Genomic DNA, 18,118 nt, shown 5'->3' with positions numbered 1-18,118 from the left:
TTATTCGAATAACTATTATTTCTATAATTAATGTTCGGATAGAATAAATATGATAACATGAGAAAAGTTAATTCTGTAAGGTCCCTGCTTTTATGTAAAATAAAGAAAAAAAGAATTGTTGCAAGCTCTGTGGTATGCTCCTTTATGGAAATGCAACATTCATTTGATCTGACTTATTGCTGTTTCAAATTTTAAGAACTTTGAGCACAGTAAAAGCTACACTTAAAAGTGGAATTCATTAACTTTGCATTTTGTGGGATTCATTTTATTTAATATTTGCTCTATGCCAAAATGTATTTCATTGACTTCAACTGTCCTGAGTGTGGTCTGCTTCTGCCTGTCTACCTGATCTTGTCTGTCTCTTCCTTGGTCCTGTGTGTTCCCGTCTCACCAACAGAGGGAATCAGCATGTCCCTACATGCATTCAGTGCCTCACCTCCCACCGCCACTCATTTATGGTATACTGAATTTTGCAAATCTATATCTACAGTATGTGCTCTGCTAGCTGTGCTGCAGTATTTTAGTATGCAACTGCTTGTATAAGATTAATGGGGGAAAAAGACTCTGTCATTCAAAAGACAACAGGAAGGTGACCCAACAGCTGGGCAGTACAAGATTGATGATCCCAGATCAAGTGTTGGGTTGCATCTATCTGAAGTGCAACTTGTACTGTGCCCAGCCTGGACATGACAAGACTGTCCTCTGACGTTCAGCCTGCTGCAGTCTCCTCTGGTATAAACCAGTGACACCCCCTTGGTGCTAGTAGACTTTGGATCCAAGAAGCTCTTTGTACTGGGGATTAAACCAACATGGCCTATACAAATTCAAGTAGAAGCCAGTGCATTGGATGAACAATGTTTAGGGACTTTGACATTTCTCTCTTGGGGATTCTTTGTTGGTTAAAGTCAGCACTACTGTGTAAAATGTCAGAAGTATGCTAAGATAGTATTTATCCTATCATCACAACCTTTGGGGATCCCACAAACCTTTAAACTGTTCCTTGAGTATGCAAATCTGTCATCTTTATAATCATTGAGTGACCATTTTTGTCCATGACAGATCGTACCATTCTGCCAGGCACAATGTTCTTCATGGCATGTTCTATTGTCTTTGTGTATCTGGAGTCTCTTCAAGACCAAGCTCTACATGGTTCCAAGGTCACCATTTTTTTGTTGAATCCCCGAAAAATACAGTGTCTGTACCGCCTCTTTGCTGGGCTTCATCATCCCCAGTGGCAATTTACAGTACATGTTTTTTTACCAGCAAAATCAGAAAACAAATGGCTGCAACCCAGTTCTGTCACACAGCTATGAGAACAATTTTTACCAGTAAAAACTAAGCTGTTTTGGCAGTGCCCTTTATTAATCTTACACTCTATTCAAAATAATCACCTGCATTTCTGAGCTCAAGCCATGTGTCCTCATAGCACCTACTGTATATTGATTTACCCTATTCATCATGGTAGTTATTCAGTAAAGAAAGGTATGCAGCTAAACTGGTGCTAGAGTAATAACACTAACTCCACATAAAGGTCATTTTTGAATACAAATGGTATATCGGTGCTAATTTGAAATAGCTCACTTTACTTATGACTCTCAACTTGTCTTTGTCTCTACTGTCTGGGTTTATAGACTCCCACTGTTCTTTCTCCTTGGTCCTGTGTGTTCCAGCTGAGAGACACATTCCCCCCATGTGCAGGCAGTTCCTTAGCTACTAAGATGCCACTATTTATCTCATCAGTATCTGCCAATGCAAACCTCCACTCGTACAGTAGTCATTTGCTTAATTGTTACTTGTGCTCTGCTTTATATACGACCATATGGAGGTTTATATTTACTCAAGTTTATGGGTTCCTGAGATTTTCTTGCTCTGCCTTCGATAAAAAAAGCTTCCAAATTCTAATCCTGCCTACAGCTTGGTGCTTTCTTTTGGATCCAACCCTCAAACATCGACAGCAATACAATCTAAACATCAATGTCTAATAATATCTTAGTTTACTTAAATGGTTACTATTTAATTGCTGTAGGGTCAATAGTGTAGAAACCTAAAATTCATGTTGAAGAAATTTGAGTCATTCCATAGACGCAAAAAGACAAGTACCCATCATGTAAATATTTGATATGCAGGCCATTGATCTACTTATCTGTGATGACTTACCCCGGCCCTCCCACTCATGCCACCCAACTCACTCTTTTTTGTTTTCCATTGGCAAAAGTTGTGGATAGTGCTTTTGTACTTTTTTTGGTACCACCTCCGTAGAGGTCCTAAGCGAGCTGAGAAGAATCTAGAAGGTGGAGTCAATATACTGCAGACTGTAGACTGGTCAGAGATAATCGGCATCACAAACCACGGGACATCCTGCACAAACCCTACACAGCTCACTACACTACACTACGACATACACTACATAGACTCTCATGTAAAACTGATGAAGTGCAGAAGTTCCTCTGTTTACTTGCCAATGAAAGGATTCAGGTGTCGCGTTGAAGATGATGTCATGATAGTTACTCGCGATTCCGCTATGGTGATCAACCAAGAATACCACCTACACTGAGGGGATACTATCTGCAGTGGAAAATGAAGTAGAGAAAATGACCTGTCGCCAAAAGTGAGTCGAGTTGAGTAAAGCCGTGCCATGCAGCGAAAAATGAGGCATTACATTACCAGGTCAGGTACCTAAATGACTGATATGTGACAAAGACTGTACCTATATGCTGAATTTCAAATTAGCACCGATATACCATTTGTATTCAGTAAAATGACTTCCATTTATGTTGATTTCTTTTGGCTGGATGATTATGAAAAACTTGAGTTGTGTTTTAGGAAAGGAACCTTCTTTGTAGCAGATTTTATTTGCCAGGCCTGGGAGAGAAGGCAGAATGTTTTGTTTAAGATGGAGCGGTGAAGCAACATGTCATTTTGTAATCAAATGTGACCTGATGAGATGTGGATCCACTGCAGCTGTACTGTTGGTGTCTTGTAAACCCATGAGGGTTGGGCACGTTTTTGTGCATGACACGAAAATAATAAAATATCTAAAATATCTATCTGTATAGCAGCTGCTGTAATTATCTCAAAGTTTTCACATCCAAGTTTGAGCTCATTTTGCATCATCAGAGGCAGAGGTGATTATCAGGGTGCCACAGCCACCCACCACACATATTTATCACTTTAAGGAGATAATTGGGTGTGAAAACCTTAGAGACAGGGGATAACAAATGAACCACCAGAACTGAATTACGTTCATAGCTTGTTTTGTAACCTTTGCAGGATACAAATAAATTAAACAAGTTGCAAATGAAGTGACACATTTGGCACTATCAATGTCCACAAAATAAATGTGTAAATTACTTCTCGCAGTGTTATTAAAGAACTTACACTAACTCATTATTTGAACAGATGTACATGATATGCATGATAAATAATGTACTCTACGGAGTTAGGTAGGCAATTTTATTGGATTGAGTTAAATTGCATGTGTTCATGTCACAACAAACACAGTTGGCCATGTTCGCAGAAGAGTAGTGAGGGTTCTTGTCTCTGCACTAGATACTTACACTGGTTGGAACTTGGTAAAAAGAGGAAAAAGTGGAAGATAATGGCTGAAAGTGGATTTCTATGGCAGTGCAGTCACTAGAGAGCTCTTTCCAAATTTGGAGAAAAAAGTGGCTAATAACATATGAAACAAAGACATGACCTGCAGCTATGCAGAACATACCTAATGGTATTATGAATCTGTTCTGTTTGTTTAACTTGTGAAGCATTCTACCACTAACATAGACTATATCTTACATATATAGTACGGCAGTGGTTGTATGTGACACCTGAAATGCTTGTTTGGATCAGGAAAAGAAAACGAAAATGCCCTTTTATGAAAGATACAGCCACTCTGCTGTAGCTTAACTAAAGGGTTAGTATTTTGTTAAATATCATGTACAAAGCTTAAAGAAAATTAATGCCCTTTTATGAAAATACCCACTCCTAGCTTTAACTAAAGGGTTAGTATTTTGTTAAATAGCATGGAAACTCGACCAAAACAAACTCAAGAACCATTTCTTATTTCTTTTGCTTTGCCACAGGGATTTGTAGGCTTAAGGGTGTGAGAAAACATGCTAAGAATTTGAGACCTGTGATCTATTCAACTCTCTTTGAATAACAACACATTGTCAACCATCAAATGTCCAGTTGATAGCCAACCAGTAATCTGATATCTTTACATCTCAAAGGATTACAAGTTGGTCTATGTTGAATTGATCAGTGAAGATTTGTAATATTCAACTAAATTATTACATACATCCTCAGATTATTTTGTTTCAACTTCACATAGTGTGTATATATATAATAAATTAAGTGTGCAGTTGTAGGCTACACTTTATATTACACAATTCTGTCCGTATATTTATTTAGTGTTACTGTGTCCAAAGGCATTCATTCCTTGCGTAAAACTTCTCTGCAGTTTCTTAAGGATAAACCATGTTTTGATATCCATAGTGTGACAAGCTGGTGCAAATTAATTTAGAAGCCCATTCTGCTCCCTTCTCATCTTTGTCGGTATTTCTCACCGAAAACTAGTCCCTAATGTTTGTGCTCAAATGACACCCGCTAAGGCTGGCACTGAAATGGGCAAAGACGCTTATATGTTCTGTGCCTCTACAGCCTGCAACCTCTTGCAGACAAAGATTTTGTGAGTTTTGTTTTATGTGTTTAAACTGTTTATGTGTATGTTGTTTGAAACACTGTATTGCTGCTATCTTGGCCAGGGTTCCCTTGGAAAAGAGATTTTGTAATCATAATGAGAATTACCTGGTTAAATAAAGGTTTAACACAAATAATAACTCAGAGCTTGATGATCTTAAATTTGGTCTCAAATCATTATGTCAGCATGTCATTACAAAGCGGACCCACTTTAAACATATTCAAGATATCCTATATTATATATTGATTAACAATATGTTCCATAGGTTTCATTTCAGATATAAAAAAAAAAAAAAAGGCAAATTATGTATCAATGTAAGAACTTGGCCAATCAGTTGTGCTAATCAAAGCATAGTAGATCAAAGCATAGCAAAAGAAAATAATGACAAAAGATAATAATGATTCCAGGTGTGTCTGAATTAGGGCTGCAAATTGTTAGAAGATCACGATCTCAGTTCATGCAGGCATATATGCAGTCTCATTTCTGAAGTAGAATGATTCTGATGATTTGCTTTGGAGAGTTGCATATTTAATATGAGTGCTCATAATATGTCCCCTCTGCCGGTGACAGATTCACCTTGAACCCACCACTTCACTAATACTCAATAAATCAAATAAACCACAAAGCTGTCTGTGTGGTCAGGCTGGGTCACTGCCAAATATTGTCCCACGAAACTGCAACCGTGGTTATCTGGGAGGCATCTGTATTTTCTTTTAACGTGCAACACGCACTATAGTTACTATAGTTAGCTCTACCAGGGATATAATTAGACTTAAAATGACTTTGGCTCTATTAATCTCACATAGTCTGGCTATGTTTGTGGGGACAACCTCAGTAAATTAAGTATTTAGTAAGTGTTGTTACATAAACAGAGTGCGATTGAGCCGCAGTTGATAGCTGAACTTGACCATCACCAATATTTAGTGAACATATTATTCTTGCTGGATATGTTGATGGTAAGGACCTGCAAGTCATGTATTTGAATGTAAAATCAGATTGCCCATTCTGTAGTGAATGAATGATCAATTTAATTAGCAAAATCAGCAAACATGAATGCAAATGTGCAGATCCATTTTGAATAGCATCAATTGCCCATTACAAGATCATATTTGGTATTTGTGGGTTATTGGGGATATTGAGATAGAAAGGTATTGCAACTGTCATTTCTATATCTGATAGTAGAATGTTGAACCTGTTGGTATTTTAAGAAATGCTTATAACATAATTCTAATGCTTGCTTTTTTTTTGTAGGACACCTTTCTGCACAATAAACGGTATAATGCAAATAGCAACAATTTTTTTAGGGGTTACAAAAGAAAAGTATCCCTGAGAAAATCGTGATCTCAGTTTTTAAAAGACTCGTACAGTCGTATTCTGAATGGAGTTTTTATTCTCTGCAGTTTGTTTTCCTCTTCTTTGCTTCCTGTCAGTGGATATCACACCTGGAGTCCTCATCAGTGCTACCCAAAACATCAGATGGGATTCAGAATTCAACATCATAATCCAGGAAAGTGAATCCTTGCTAAGTAGTTTGTTGACTCCTATGCAGTTAAGAGATATGAGATGAAGAGACACAATCCCGCCATTCCAACCTTGTTTGTTTTTTTGTCTGAGGAATGTTTACCATAATCCCCTAAAACACTCTACACAGTCTTGGAACACTACTTGCCAGAGCATTTGCAGTGCATGTGTTGCATCAAAAGGGACACTGTGAAATTGAAAAGTAGCTACTGTCTCTCTGGCAATTTCTCTTTGCTATATGGACATGTTAATGTGCATAATTAACTAATCAGCTTATGCCAGCTGGAACACTTGCAGATCAGCCTGACAGCTTCAGCTCCTCTCTTGAAAACATCTTGAAAAATTGTGGTTCGGTTTTCCTCTGTGTCATTTTATCTCTTGCCATGCTAGAATGACTTTAGCTAGCATAGTCCCCAAACAGGTTCAATTCTTGGTCTTTTTGTTAAGATTTTACATTGGTTTGTGGCACAACATTTCCATTGAGTAAGTATTTAGACTGCTGAACACTATGTTCTCCACTTAAAGATCAGATGATTCAAATTCAAATTCGTTGCATGTTTGAGTTGTGTATTTCTATGATTGACATTACCAGGAATTGGAACAATGAGTATAAACTGACGTGTCCAGAACAATATTATGATATGGCACCGTAGCACGGATACACAATTGTTAAGGAAACTACAAAAGGCCACCGACTATTACAATGAAAAATAAGACGCAATAAATCTGTCAGAAAATGTTTAGAGCTTTGATATACATTTATGTATTGTTTCAAGGCTAGAATACTTATTTTATAAGTATGTATTCAGAGAGGCATGAGAGAAAAATCTCTCTCCACTTCCTGCCGTGGAATGCCATTCATTCAATAATAGATAAATACACAAGCCTTTATGGACTGGCTGAATTAGAGTTGCTACAGCCGCTCATTGATTGCTATCTCTGGTTAATATGACAGCTAAAGTAGCCCCAGTATGGGGCCCTGATTTCTGATGAATATAAATGTTTATCAGACCAAAAATGAGACAAGAATAAGGATACCCCGCAGTCCCTCCTCTTTACTCCCTGATGCTAGTAGACCACTTCGAAGGGAGGAGAGCTTCAGCAACTTGAATTCAGACAGTCCAAAGCCCAGCGCCAGAGGTCTGATTATGGACCCTCTAGACTCCCCGCCAGATCATAAACTTTCTGACTCAGTAGTCTCCAATCAGTGGGGACTCCGGGGAGTGAGGCAAGGGAAGCTAGCTAGATAATTATTGTGCTTTTAACTGAATCTACGATATAACAACGCCCCGTTAATGTAAGTATAACAAATGGAAATAAAAAGACGTGATATAAATGTGGCATTAGTAAATAAAGTCCCCTGAAATAAACAAATGTGGAATTGTGAAATAAAAGGTTCCTGAATTAAATCAAATTAATCTTTTGAAAAAACATCCTTTTTTTTTTAATTAAGATTCCCATTTATTTATTTAAGGATTTATTTCTGAGCCATATGTGTTAGATTATTTATTTTGTATTAGATAAATAAATGCATCCCGTAGTCTGCTACTGAAATGAGATCTGATATTTGATGTTTGAAAAGGTCTTCACTGTTTCCACTGCACACCAGAGCAGTTGTCTTGATTAATAGTAATACTTAATTTGTCATTAGGCTGATTCATTTCATTAATTTGTGAGGTTTAAAGTCATTCAGTAATGTCACTGAGAATCAATTATTTGCCATGGCAACCAGTACCAGTACAGACACTGATTGTAGTTTAACAAATGCATATGCGACGATTGGTACAGCAACAGCTGTATTTGTATAAATGTGAAACAGCACTTAAATCTAAATGTCTACTTTTCAAAAGCCAGACGTTGCATATGCCTGTGTGCACAGAGATGGTCCTTGGCAGTAGAAGCCATTGATTATCTCACCGTGTATAGCATCTCTCCTTTCCTGCCGGCACAGCATGTAATATGAGACCACAAGTTTTCTTTTACCCACAGCAATCAATTTTGCTTAGCCGAGCTCCCTGGCCTGGACGGGGCCTGCCTAAGTACCTGTCTCCTCCGACACACAACCCTCGTCCTGGGCAAAAAAGCTTTCAGCGTAATAAAAAACATATCTGACTCAAGACCCGACCAATCTAATAACGGCCAGACAAGTCAGCGTGACTACAGAGCGCTAACTGTGTCACTGCTGGTAGGCGGTATGCGTGGAGCGATTGCAGCAGAAAGGCCAAGAAATCAAAGAAATCACTCTGATCTTCAATACCCTGAGACGTGGATCCATATCACAATTTCTTCTATACTATCAGTTTTACAGCTTGAAGCAAGATGTGGTTTCTTACTCTAAAAGCAAAACGCATTTACTGCCTTTTATCTTAAAAGAACAAAAAAGAATCCAATATATGAGGCCATACGTGAGGGCAAACTGGGCATGATTGAGTCTGATTGATATGTATCTTATACTCCCTAGGCCTCCATCAATCCCACATTGTGTTAAGCAGAAAGACTGGGGTGTAAACGTTCACTTAGAGATGTGTCTTGTCCCTTTCAGGAGACATTTTCAGCCATCAGTTACTGTAATGAAAACAAATGGATTGGCTGTTTTCATAGAGACAGAAAGCCTGGGCTGCAGCCAAGGATAACAGAGCTAAACTCTTATAACAGAGGCAGTGTGGGTGTTGGGCTGAAAAGGACTGGCATGAAAAGAAAAGAAATGGCTACCTATTACTGACTGTTTCTATGAATAATACTGAATGCTAGCTAATAGAAGGAGGACTTTGAGATATAATTCCTCCCACTGTATACATCAATGAAGTCCCTCCCTATAAAATACGGTATAATTGAATCTATTTGCATGCATTACCAGGTACACACCATGAATTACTATGCAACGGAGGTAAGAGCTTATCCTTCAGCAGAGTGAAAACCAGCTATCTGCAAGAACCTGACTGTAAGTTGTTCATTTCCCTGCTAATATATTGATCCAATCCCAACAGTAGCTACAAAAGATAACACATTTAGCAACAGATAACGTCTTACCTGTAGCCACTGTGACTGGTCACTGTGTCCAGCTGTCCAAGCATTGACCTTGCCCTGTTTGTCCAACCGAGCCTTTCCAGGCTCCCAAGTGAACATATCCATGTTGAGCGTCCTGAAGAGGCTGGAGGCCGTGACCTGATAGTCCTGGATATGGCCCGACTTCATTCCAAGTGGTTCAGAGCAGCCTGCCAACAACAAAAACAAAGACTTTTGTTCTAACCTTCCTGACCGCATAACCCCCTACCCTCCAAAAAAACTGTATATTTTTGCAGTGCTGTTGCCGCATTAAAAATGCAGCATGATACAAATGTGCAGCAGGAATACTGTGGTGGATTTTCAGATCACTACTTAATTAATTTGTGTGTACAGTTAGATGAAACATGCTCGGCTCCTTCACCTGTCAACTCACAACCGAGCAGCTCCATGCGTAGGGTACAGTGCCTCCTGCACACCTGGGGGTAGATGCGCACGTACTGGGCCTCAATGGGAGGGGTGAAGGAGTTGGCTGATGGAGCGTTGTTATCGACGTTTCCTCTGAAAATCTGTTGCAGCGGGTGAAATAACAGCAGATGGGGGCAGGGAGGATGGTGAAGCAGATAATTTTTTTTCGTAATGTAGCAGCCTATCTGACGCTGTCTCTAGTGTCTACTCCACACTCAACAAATTGCTGTCATTCAAGGTCAATGAGCTAGAATTGCAGGGAAAAATAGACAATTACTCGCACCATTTGAGCCCACAAATTCATACGAACAGTAGTGTGTTTTAAATTAGTTCTCCAATTATATCGCCATACGTTCTGGAGAGTTTTATCAGAAAGACCTGAGATGGCCTGACAGGGTAGGCAAGGGAGAGACAGAGCAGTGTGTTTTCAAACGATAAAAAAGTAGTAGCTGTCACTGGGTGGCAACAGGTCAATGTGAACAGAAATCCCAGATTTATATTAGGTCAGGTATCAGGGCATGTGACTACCTCAATCACAGTGACAGATCCTACTGTGCAGGTATTTATCCCAGTCTGCTCATACGGTCAAACTTCCACCTCAAGAAGTACTGTATGCAAATTTACACTTACAATCTCACTCACAGTCTTGCTTTCTGTAGGAACAATTTTTACCGACAACTACGCAATAAAAAAATAAAAAAATACAGATATAAAACAAACAGAACTGATCACAGAATATCCAAGTCCAGACTCATTGTTCCATATAATAAATCTGAAAAGAAGTTTTAAAGCCGGGGTCATTCGGAACTTGGCCAAATGGAGGAGAGTCATGGTTTGCTGTCAGGAATGATAGAACGCTTTGTGGCCTGTCTGGTGGCTGTTCATCCCCAAATAGTATAAAAATTCAATCTAGAAGTCATAAAAGTGGAGGGGGGTAAGGGGACAGCAAGATGGGCCTGGTGTGCGCTAGCTAATTAAAAAGCCATCTCATCATGTCCTCCACCCTGCCCTTGACTGAGTGCACAGTCTCTAGTTGCCGTGTGTGCACGTGTGAGTGTGAGCATTGTGTGTATCTTTGTCTGTGTATTACAGAGTGAAAAGGTTTGGGGAAAAGAAGGGAGGGATGACAATGGGTGTGTCCTGTGTTTGTGTACCCATGTGTGTGTCTCACCATATCATCATCTTTGCCCTTGACTTTGTATGTTCTCCAGGTTTTTCCGTCATCACTGTAGGCTACTTTGTAAGACTTGACGTACTCCGGGCTGCCGATACGCTTTGCACCCTGGGTAATTAGACCTGTGACCCTCATTCTCCTCTGCAGGTTTATCTGTTGAGTCAAAAAAAAAAAAAAGGCAAAATCAAGAAACAATTGCTTCATTTCTCAGACAGTTTGAATGTGTGCGTCTGTGTCTGTGTGTGCACGAGCAGTGTGCGCATGCACGTCATGGGAATCAAGTCCCCCCCTTTGTATCTTTTCTGTCAGGGCCATCCATCTTATTCAGAAAGTCTGTGATCAAATGGAACATTTAATCAATCCTCACGCTTGAGATCCAGTCTGTCAACCCTGTGCAGACTGTCAATATGGTGCCAATGTAAAGCGGTTTGGAGAGCCAAGAGGAAAAGAAAGCGCTAAGAAAGAGGAAAGTGATGAATGTTTCCATAGATCCTGCTTAGCGCACACAAAGCAGGATCATTATTATCTTAGCACCGAAGACATGTTACACACCATTTAAAGGTTAGCTCTGACATGTTTTTCACTCTGATCCGAGTCCATTTCAGCAAAAGTGTATATATTCCAGTTATTTTCCTCTCACAGATTAGGTTTTGGTATGTGTATGTTTAATTCATTTTTGCGTGTTCACATGCCAGCGTAGCTCATCACTACATATTCTTAATGCTAGATTTACAGTTTTCAGGTGGATAATGGAATAATTTGGGCTATAAAAATGCACATATACAGCTTCAAAATTACATAATGCTGTGGATGACTAACTGAATGTCCAATCATCACTAATGAACACAACATTATGCCTGGCTACTCGAGGATCCCTCCATACAGGGCCAGCATCTCTCCCAATACTCATTTTATTAGGCTTCTGAATTATATCAGTGATGCAATTCAAAATGTCAAAAGGATATATTTCGAAATATTCTTATTTTATTTATAGTCTCTATGACTATCAGAGGATTGTAGTGGTGGTTGGTACTTCCTCATCTCCTCCCATGCTTCCATGTCCAAAATTGAATAACCCACCTCCAAGTGCAGGATGGCAGCAAACAGAGACCTAGAACATGAGTGATGTTACACAAGGTGAACTTGTTTAAAAAATGAGAGAAGTCTCTCTCAGTTATTTTCCTTAATGGCTTTCGACAGCTCACTTCATAAGAAGAAGCCTGTGGTGAGAAAAGAGTGGAGCTTTGTCACACACTGTACTCACAGGTACACACACACACACACACACACACACACACACACACACACACACACACACACACACACACACACACACACACACACACACACACCACACACACACACACACACACACACACACACACACACACACCTACACACACACACAGAGACAGACACACACACACACATATGTACTGCCATTTCTTTATATACAGACACTATTACTATTGATACAATAAGTAGGGCAGCATGGCACAATGCAATTTCAGTACTATAATACTGTAAGACACTTGTGATAGTCTGTGACAAATGAGATAAAGTAAATAAATGCTGATGACAATTATTCATTCATCATTTTGGCACTACATTCATAACAAGCTGCGTTAATTTTTAGGAAGAAAAGAGACTTTGGCTCAGCTAGCTCACCCTTTGACAAAATATAAAAACACAGCTGTCCGGTCTTCCAAAGCTGCAGAACAGACAGGAAGCAATAATACCGTACTGAGTGAGTAATAAGGAAAGGACCATTAACCCGAAATGGCCAAACTTAAAGAAAGAAATGCACACTGAAACAGCAGTTGAATTACATCATGAATTGGTCTAGTATGGCTCGAGGTCGCATTTATTCTTACAGTTTCTTTTTTTAAATCCTGCCTTCTAGACAACAAAATCCATAACTTAATGTGAAGTGGCAAACAAACAAGACTATATTTCAGCTTATGTTTGTGAAGCTGAAGTCAGTTTCTATTTTAGAATATGCACCACTTTAAAGGTAATCCTTGAGAAATGGAAGTCTAACTTCACTGACAATGTGACCACATTCAGGATGGTATTGCAGGGACTTAAGCTTATTTTCCGGTGCAGGAATGTTTAGCAATACTATGAAATAAGGCAATCTACTATGAAATAAGGCAATTTACAAGTAAAATATTTGAGAGTAAAAGCACAAACAGATAGTCTGAGCCCACTGAGTTACACTCTCTTTTTCTGTTAAAGGAAAAAACAACCACTCTAAGCTGTGTCTCCTGAGGACATAAGAGATTACAGTACTGGGTTTTACGGATCCAGCACAAGAAAATAACTGTAGATGTTCATCAACCTTGTCTGAACTGTCAACTTCTAATGGAGTAATGCATAATAGTTCTATTGCAGCGTTGATTTCCTGAGTAATTTACAGTTGTAGAGACACACTTAAACCAACATATCAAGTTAATTATACATAAAGACCCCTCTCAGAGCTTCAGAGCTGCGATGACTCCCACCACTCTTTTTCATTTCAGCCTTTCTTTGCTCTTCTCAGTTTTCTCCATAGAGATACTTCTCGCACTAATTAGAAGCCCTGTCACTAAAAGGCCACTGCCGGGATAATTAGGGTGATCCTTCGCATTTTTAATGACCACTCAGAAACATACGTCTGTCACCTCAGTGCTAATAGTGATGCATTTATTTGGTTGAGGGATGCATCATCGGAAAAATCCTCCATGGGTAGACCTTTGTCATCAGAGGTATACGCATCAGTTGGAAGCAAAATACCTCAGTGTTAGGGGCGGTAACCTAAATTGCTTCATACTACACTCGGCATTGCAGATTAAGCCACAACATTTTTGTATGACCCAAAATACCATTTTACTGCAACTAGTACTATTTGACAAAATTACCATAATTCTGGAATTTTGCAATTGAACCCAATTGAACCCAAACTTTGATGACACATGCAGAGATGAACTCTAAGCAAAATGTGGCATTTTTACCTATTTCCATTACTCAGTGGTCATGACACTGAATCACTTCAGATTATTCGCAGTCCATCTTTATGTCAAGACATACAAATACTATGATTCAAATATTTTTGTATATTTTATTTTAATATACTATGTATATTTTGATGCAGATCTTTATCAATATGTTGAATAAAAATGTACAGAGTACAGAATTGTGTGTCCTTAGCAGAGAGTTTGTGCAAAAAGGGGAGCCAGGGCAGTAGAAGAAACAATTTGAATAAACTCTTACCATTCACCCTTTCCTTTTCCCTTAAACATACAGTGTCTCGGGTAGGAAGTGCTCTGGGTAAAATGCATGAGCCTCCAGAGGAAAAAAAGCTTCTACATCATATCAGTTTAACCTGTTTTCTCTCTGAAAAATATTCACTGCTTGAGGCGTCCTTTAAATTAAATGTTTTAGGAAACGATCAATAAGGTCATGGTCCTATTGACAAATAAGTCTTCAAATTCCCACATATATAGTATAGTGATATTTATTGTGCTTATAACAAGGCAGATCTTGAGTTACAGTGAACAAAGACACAGGCTGTGTTAACATGTGCAGAGAATTCTGGCTTTAACACTATTTTTATTCTCTGGACTTATGTTTTCATCTAAATATAGAGGCCAGTGCAATTATAATTAAATATCAAAAGCAATGTTTAGTCATCCAGCATAACTACAGCTGAACTGATTAGTCCATATGTTGACTGAAATAAATAAATCAATCATTTCTGTAATATTTCAAGTGAATCTGCCAACAATTCCCTGGCTCCAGATGTGAGGATTTTTTTCGTCATGTACAATAGTTAACCAAGTATTTTTTGGGATGACAGAACAAGCCATTAGGTCACCTTGAGCTGTGGGAAATGTCAGCGTTTTTTCAAGATTTCCTGACATTATATAGATAGAAAGGTTTATTATTGATCAAGAAAATTGTTAGCTTTACAATAAAAAAACATTAGCAGTGGCCTTAATCATGACTAAAACTTCCATTAAAATGCCTATACTACTGCAGTGCTGCTGTAAGGGACTGGCTCACTAACTTATGTCACATCAACTTAGAACCTGAAAGCTGTCTGCTAAACAATGAAGAACAGTATCAAATACCTTTTTTATATTTTCATTAAATGCTCTCCAGCGCTGATTAGGCCTTATTTAAACAAAAAAAACATGTTTATTAACAGCTAGCTTCCAGGTCTTTATATAAGCAAGATCACTAATTATTACCAATTATCATACCAACAAGCAAGACCTCACACACACATAACACACACATGCATTAAAAGGTCAGGAGCATACAACGTGATAAAATACCCTCTGTTGATTACACACTGAGATCAAAACTGTTAAGGGAATTGCAGCGGTTTTGTAACAATTACATTGTCATGTGTCCTTGAAGCTACCAAAGAGTCCTGTGGCAATGTTTTTTCTGTTCACACTTTTCTCTCTCATTGTGCTCTCATTTTCTATATGTGCAGACATTTGGTTCATACTGAAATTACATCAGCTTTTGTTTATTTTTCCTATTTTGGGTTAATTTATATGATGTTTGGTGTATACGGTAATCAAATCTTATGGTCTGTATTTCACCAAACCATCACAGGTCAAATAGAGTTTAAGGTACTGGTGACTCATTGTAAGATTGGCCCCTCAACTAATATCCCTCTAAATCCAAAGAGCGAAAATAACCTGTGTATCAACCTCAAAGTAATAGCCAATGACATTCAATCATGCTTTGTGCTTGGTCATAGGGGCATTGCAAATGTTTACAGGATTCAAAATGGCATGAACCTGCAGTCCACATCTGAGATGCTTTGGCAGGACCAGGAAGAGACAGCCCCACCAACCACCTACCAGTGAATTGAAGCATTTCAAGAGGTGGTCACTGTTAGACAGCTGTTAGAGACCAATGAATAACTCATGGCAGACATTCAGGTTTCTATGTACCGCAGTGTATGTATCCAAATGTTTTTTTCAATTTCTAACGAATGCATTCATGCTGTGAATGAACTTTAATGGAAAGGCCTGTCATGGTCACATCTTAACCCAGTAACAGACTGTAGAGTTGATTGTTTTGATAACATTTACATTTAAATGAAAAGGGACAGAAAGACACAGACTACGAAGCAGGTCACATATGTACAAAAAGCTAAACCATTGATGGAGATCTGCATTTGAACATTACGTCATTAACAGTTTTCCTTGCATTCAATTATATATAGACGTATAGATGTATGATTTGAATTGTTTCATTCTTCCAACGCAGCCGGCTGGAGCTATATTTTGCTGATATTGGCCAGACCTGCAGCATATTTCCCTTGAGTGTTCAAATGCAATTTTATGTGGGAGCTCGTCGTGGCAACGCTGTGGAAAACTTATGGTCTGACAGTACATAGATGTGTAAACAGTAGCAAGCTCAATTCAAAAACACACAAAACAACATAAATAAAAACAAAACATATACAGTGAATGCATGTTTTGTTTGCACTTCTATGATGTATTATTCAAAGTATGTTGCTCTGTGTTTGATTTGAAAGAGCAGACACAGGCAGACTTCCAAAAATACATACTGCACCAGAGAAAACCTTACGAATAGCCGGATCAATCTGATCGCTATCCTGATAGAGCTGTCGTCCGTCAGTAAAACCTGTTTCACATGACAGACATGCAAACTCAGTCACGCCACATCACTCTGCACTACAGAAGCACAGCGTTGACTCCTTAACATAATCCCAAAACACTGACATGACCGTGCACCTCTGTACCCACGTCCCAATTATCCAGGCCCTCTGTAGAAACACACAATGCCTACAGCATCCCGCACAACATCCCACGTGGCATCATTAAAGTCAAACAAACCGTCTGAATGTTTCATGTCCTGTTCTGTTCTGCTCAGCCTCCCCATGTGCAAGGGCTTCTTTTCTCTCCCTCATGTTGGCTGTTTCTTTGAGGCCCTATCTCTTTTTCCTTCTTTAACACATCCACTTTTGCCCTGTGTTACTATTCTCTTGTTGTTGGGTGCAGCGTTGCTTTCACCATCACGCTGTCACATAGTAGTATGTTTTCCTATTACATTTGGTTCACGGTTCACTGTTCGTGTGTCATGTATCTGATAACAGCCCACTTCAAAGGTTGCTGTCAGCATTTCTGTCGTCAAAGAAGTGTTACAAGAGTAAGAGAAATGTAAAGCAGCAAAAAAGACATTATTTATATAATATTTATTCAATCAACTAACTTAATGATTAATTAGTTTCACTATCCGTCTAGATTTCTCTCTGAAATACTGTGCAGTCTGTGGGATGAGAGAAGCTTAGGAACTCGACCAGGCACTCGGACTTACCTGGAGATGGGAATGCATTTATACATCATAGCTATGCATCAAATTTAAAGTAGGGGGGGATATCCATATTCAAAGCTATGCATCAACTTACACTTGTTCTTTATACCACAGACATTTCAGCATGGAGTCACGATGTGTGACTATTTGCTCAACATTAATCCAGACAATTAATTCTACGTAGGTCATAAAGTGGTGCCAGATCATGTCAGGTAAGGGAGGTGCAATAACACTTTAATCATTGTCTAATGTAATTAAATCCCTAAGGTTATCATTTTATAATAGTAAATATTGGGAGTGACCTTTCTGCATTAAAACTGGCCCTCAAAAGTATAAGTAGTGGGATCTGGAAATTCAGAGGCAGCATGAAAGCTACAGTATCAACATGTCTACTGTTTAACAATTAGCCCAGACTAATGGCACAGCATGAAGGTTAGCTTTCAGAAGGTATAGTAAGAGGAGACTAGCGTGTATCAATGCATGCTGCTTTTCATTTCATTTCACAATTCACAGGTTTTTGATGAGGACCCCTAGGTTGTCATATAACCATTCTGAGGTATTTGCTAAAGGTCAAAAGGAAGGACTGAATTGTTGTGCTGAATTCAATATTTTTTGTGGGTAACAGGTAAATTACTGAAATAAAAATAGAGTTGATTGATGTGTAAAATTATATATCAAATATCTCTCTTGAAAGCAGAGAGATTTACTGATCATTTGCTGATGCATTGCTTTGCATCATTTGTTGCAACAAAACTTCTATTGTGACACAAAAATACAGCAAGTGCCAATACAGTTACTATTCAACTGGGAGCATGTCACAGCTAAAGGTCACAACTGGAGACGGCAGAGCTGATTAAACTGATACCATCACCACAGACACAACAGCCACTAGCTGAAAAGAGCTATGCCCTTTC

The 18,118-nt window shown here is 38.8% G+C and overlaps 1 protein-coding gene across 2 annotated transcripts in view; it reads right to left on the bottom strand.

Moving 5' to 3' along the window:
- The window catches only part of LOC129101041 (EGF-like repeat and discoidin I-like domain-containing protein 3), a 97,650-nt gene that overhangs the window by 20,498 nt on the left and 59,034 nt on the right, over positions 1 to 18,118 (bottom strand). For both annotated transcript variants that reach the window (XM_054610636.1, XM_054610637.1), the window contains 3 exons: positions 10,860 to 11,015; positions 9,645 to 9,789; positions 9,248 to 9,432 (listed from right to left, as the gene is read on the bottom strand). In XM_054610636.1, coding sequence (XP_054466611.1) covers positions 9,248 to 9,432; positions 9,645 to 9,789; positions 10,860 to 11,015 — 486 coding nt within the window. The remainder of the gene's footprint in view (positions 1 to 9,247; positions 9,433 to 9,644; positions 9,790 to 10,859; positions 11,016 to 18,118) is intronic.

This window comes from Anoplopoma fimbria, chromosome 13, assembly GCF_027596085.1.
Source record: "Anoplopoma fimbria isolate UVic2021 breed Golden Eagle Sablefish chromosome 13, Afim_UVic_2022, whole genome shotgun sequence".
NCBI classification, from domain to species: Eukaryota; Metazoa; Chordata; class Actinopteri; order Perciformes; family Anoplopomatidae; genus Anoplopoma; species Anoplopoma fimbria.
The sequence above is the reverse complement of the archived record's forward strand: the minus strand, read 5'-3'. Positions and strand labels throughout refer to the sequence as shown.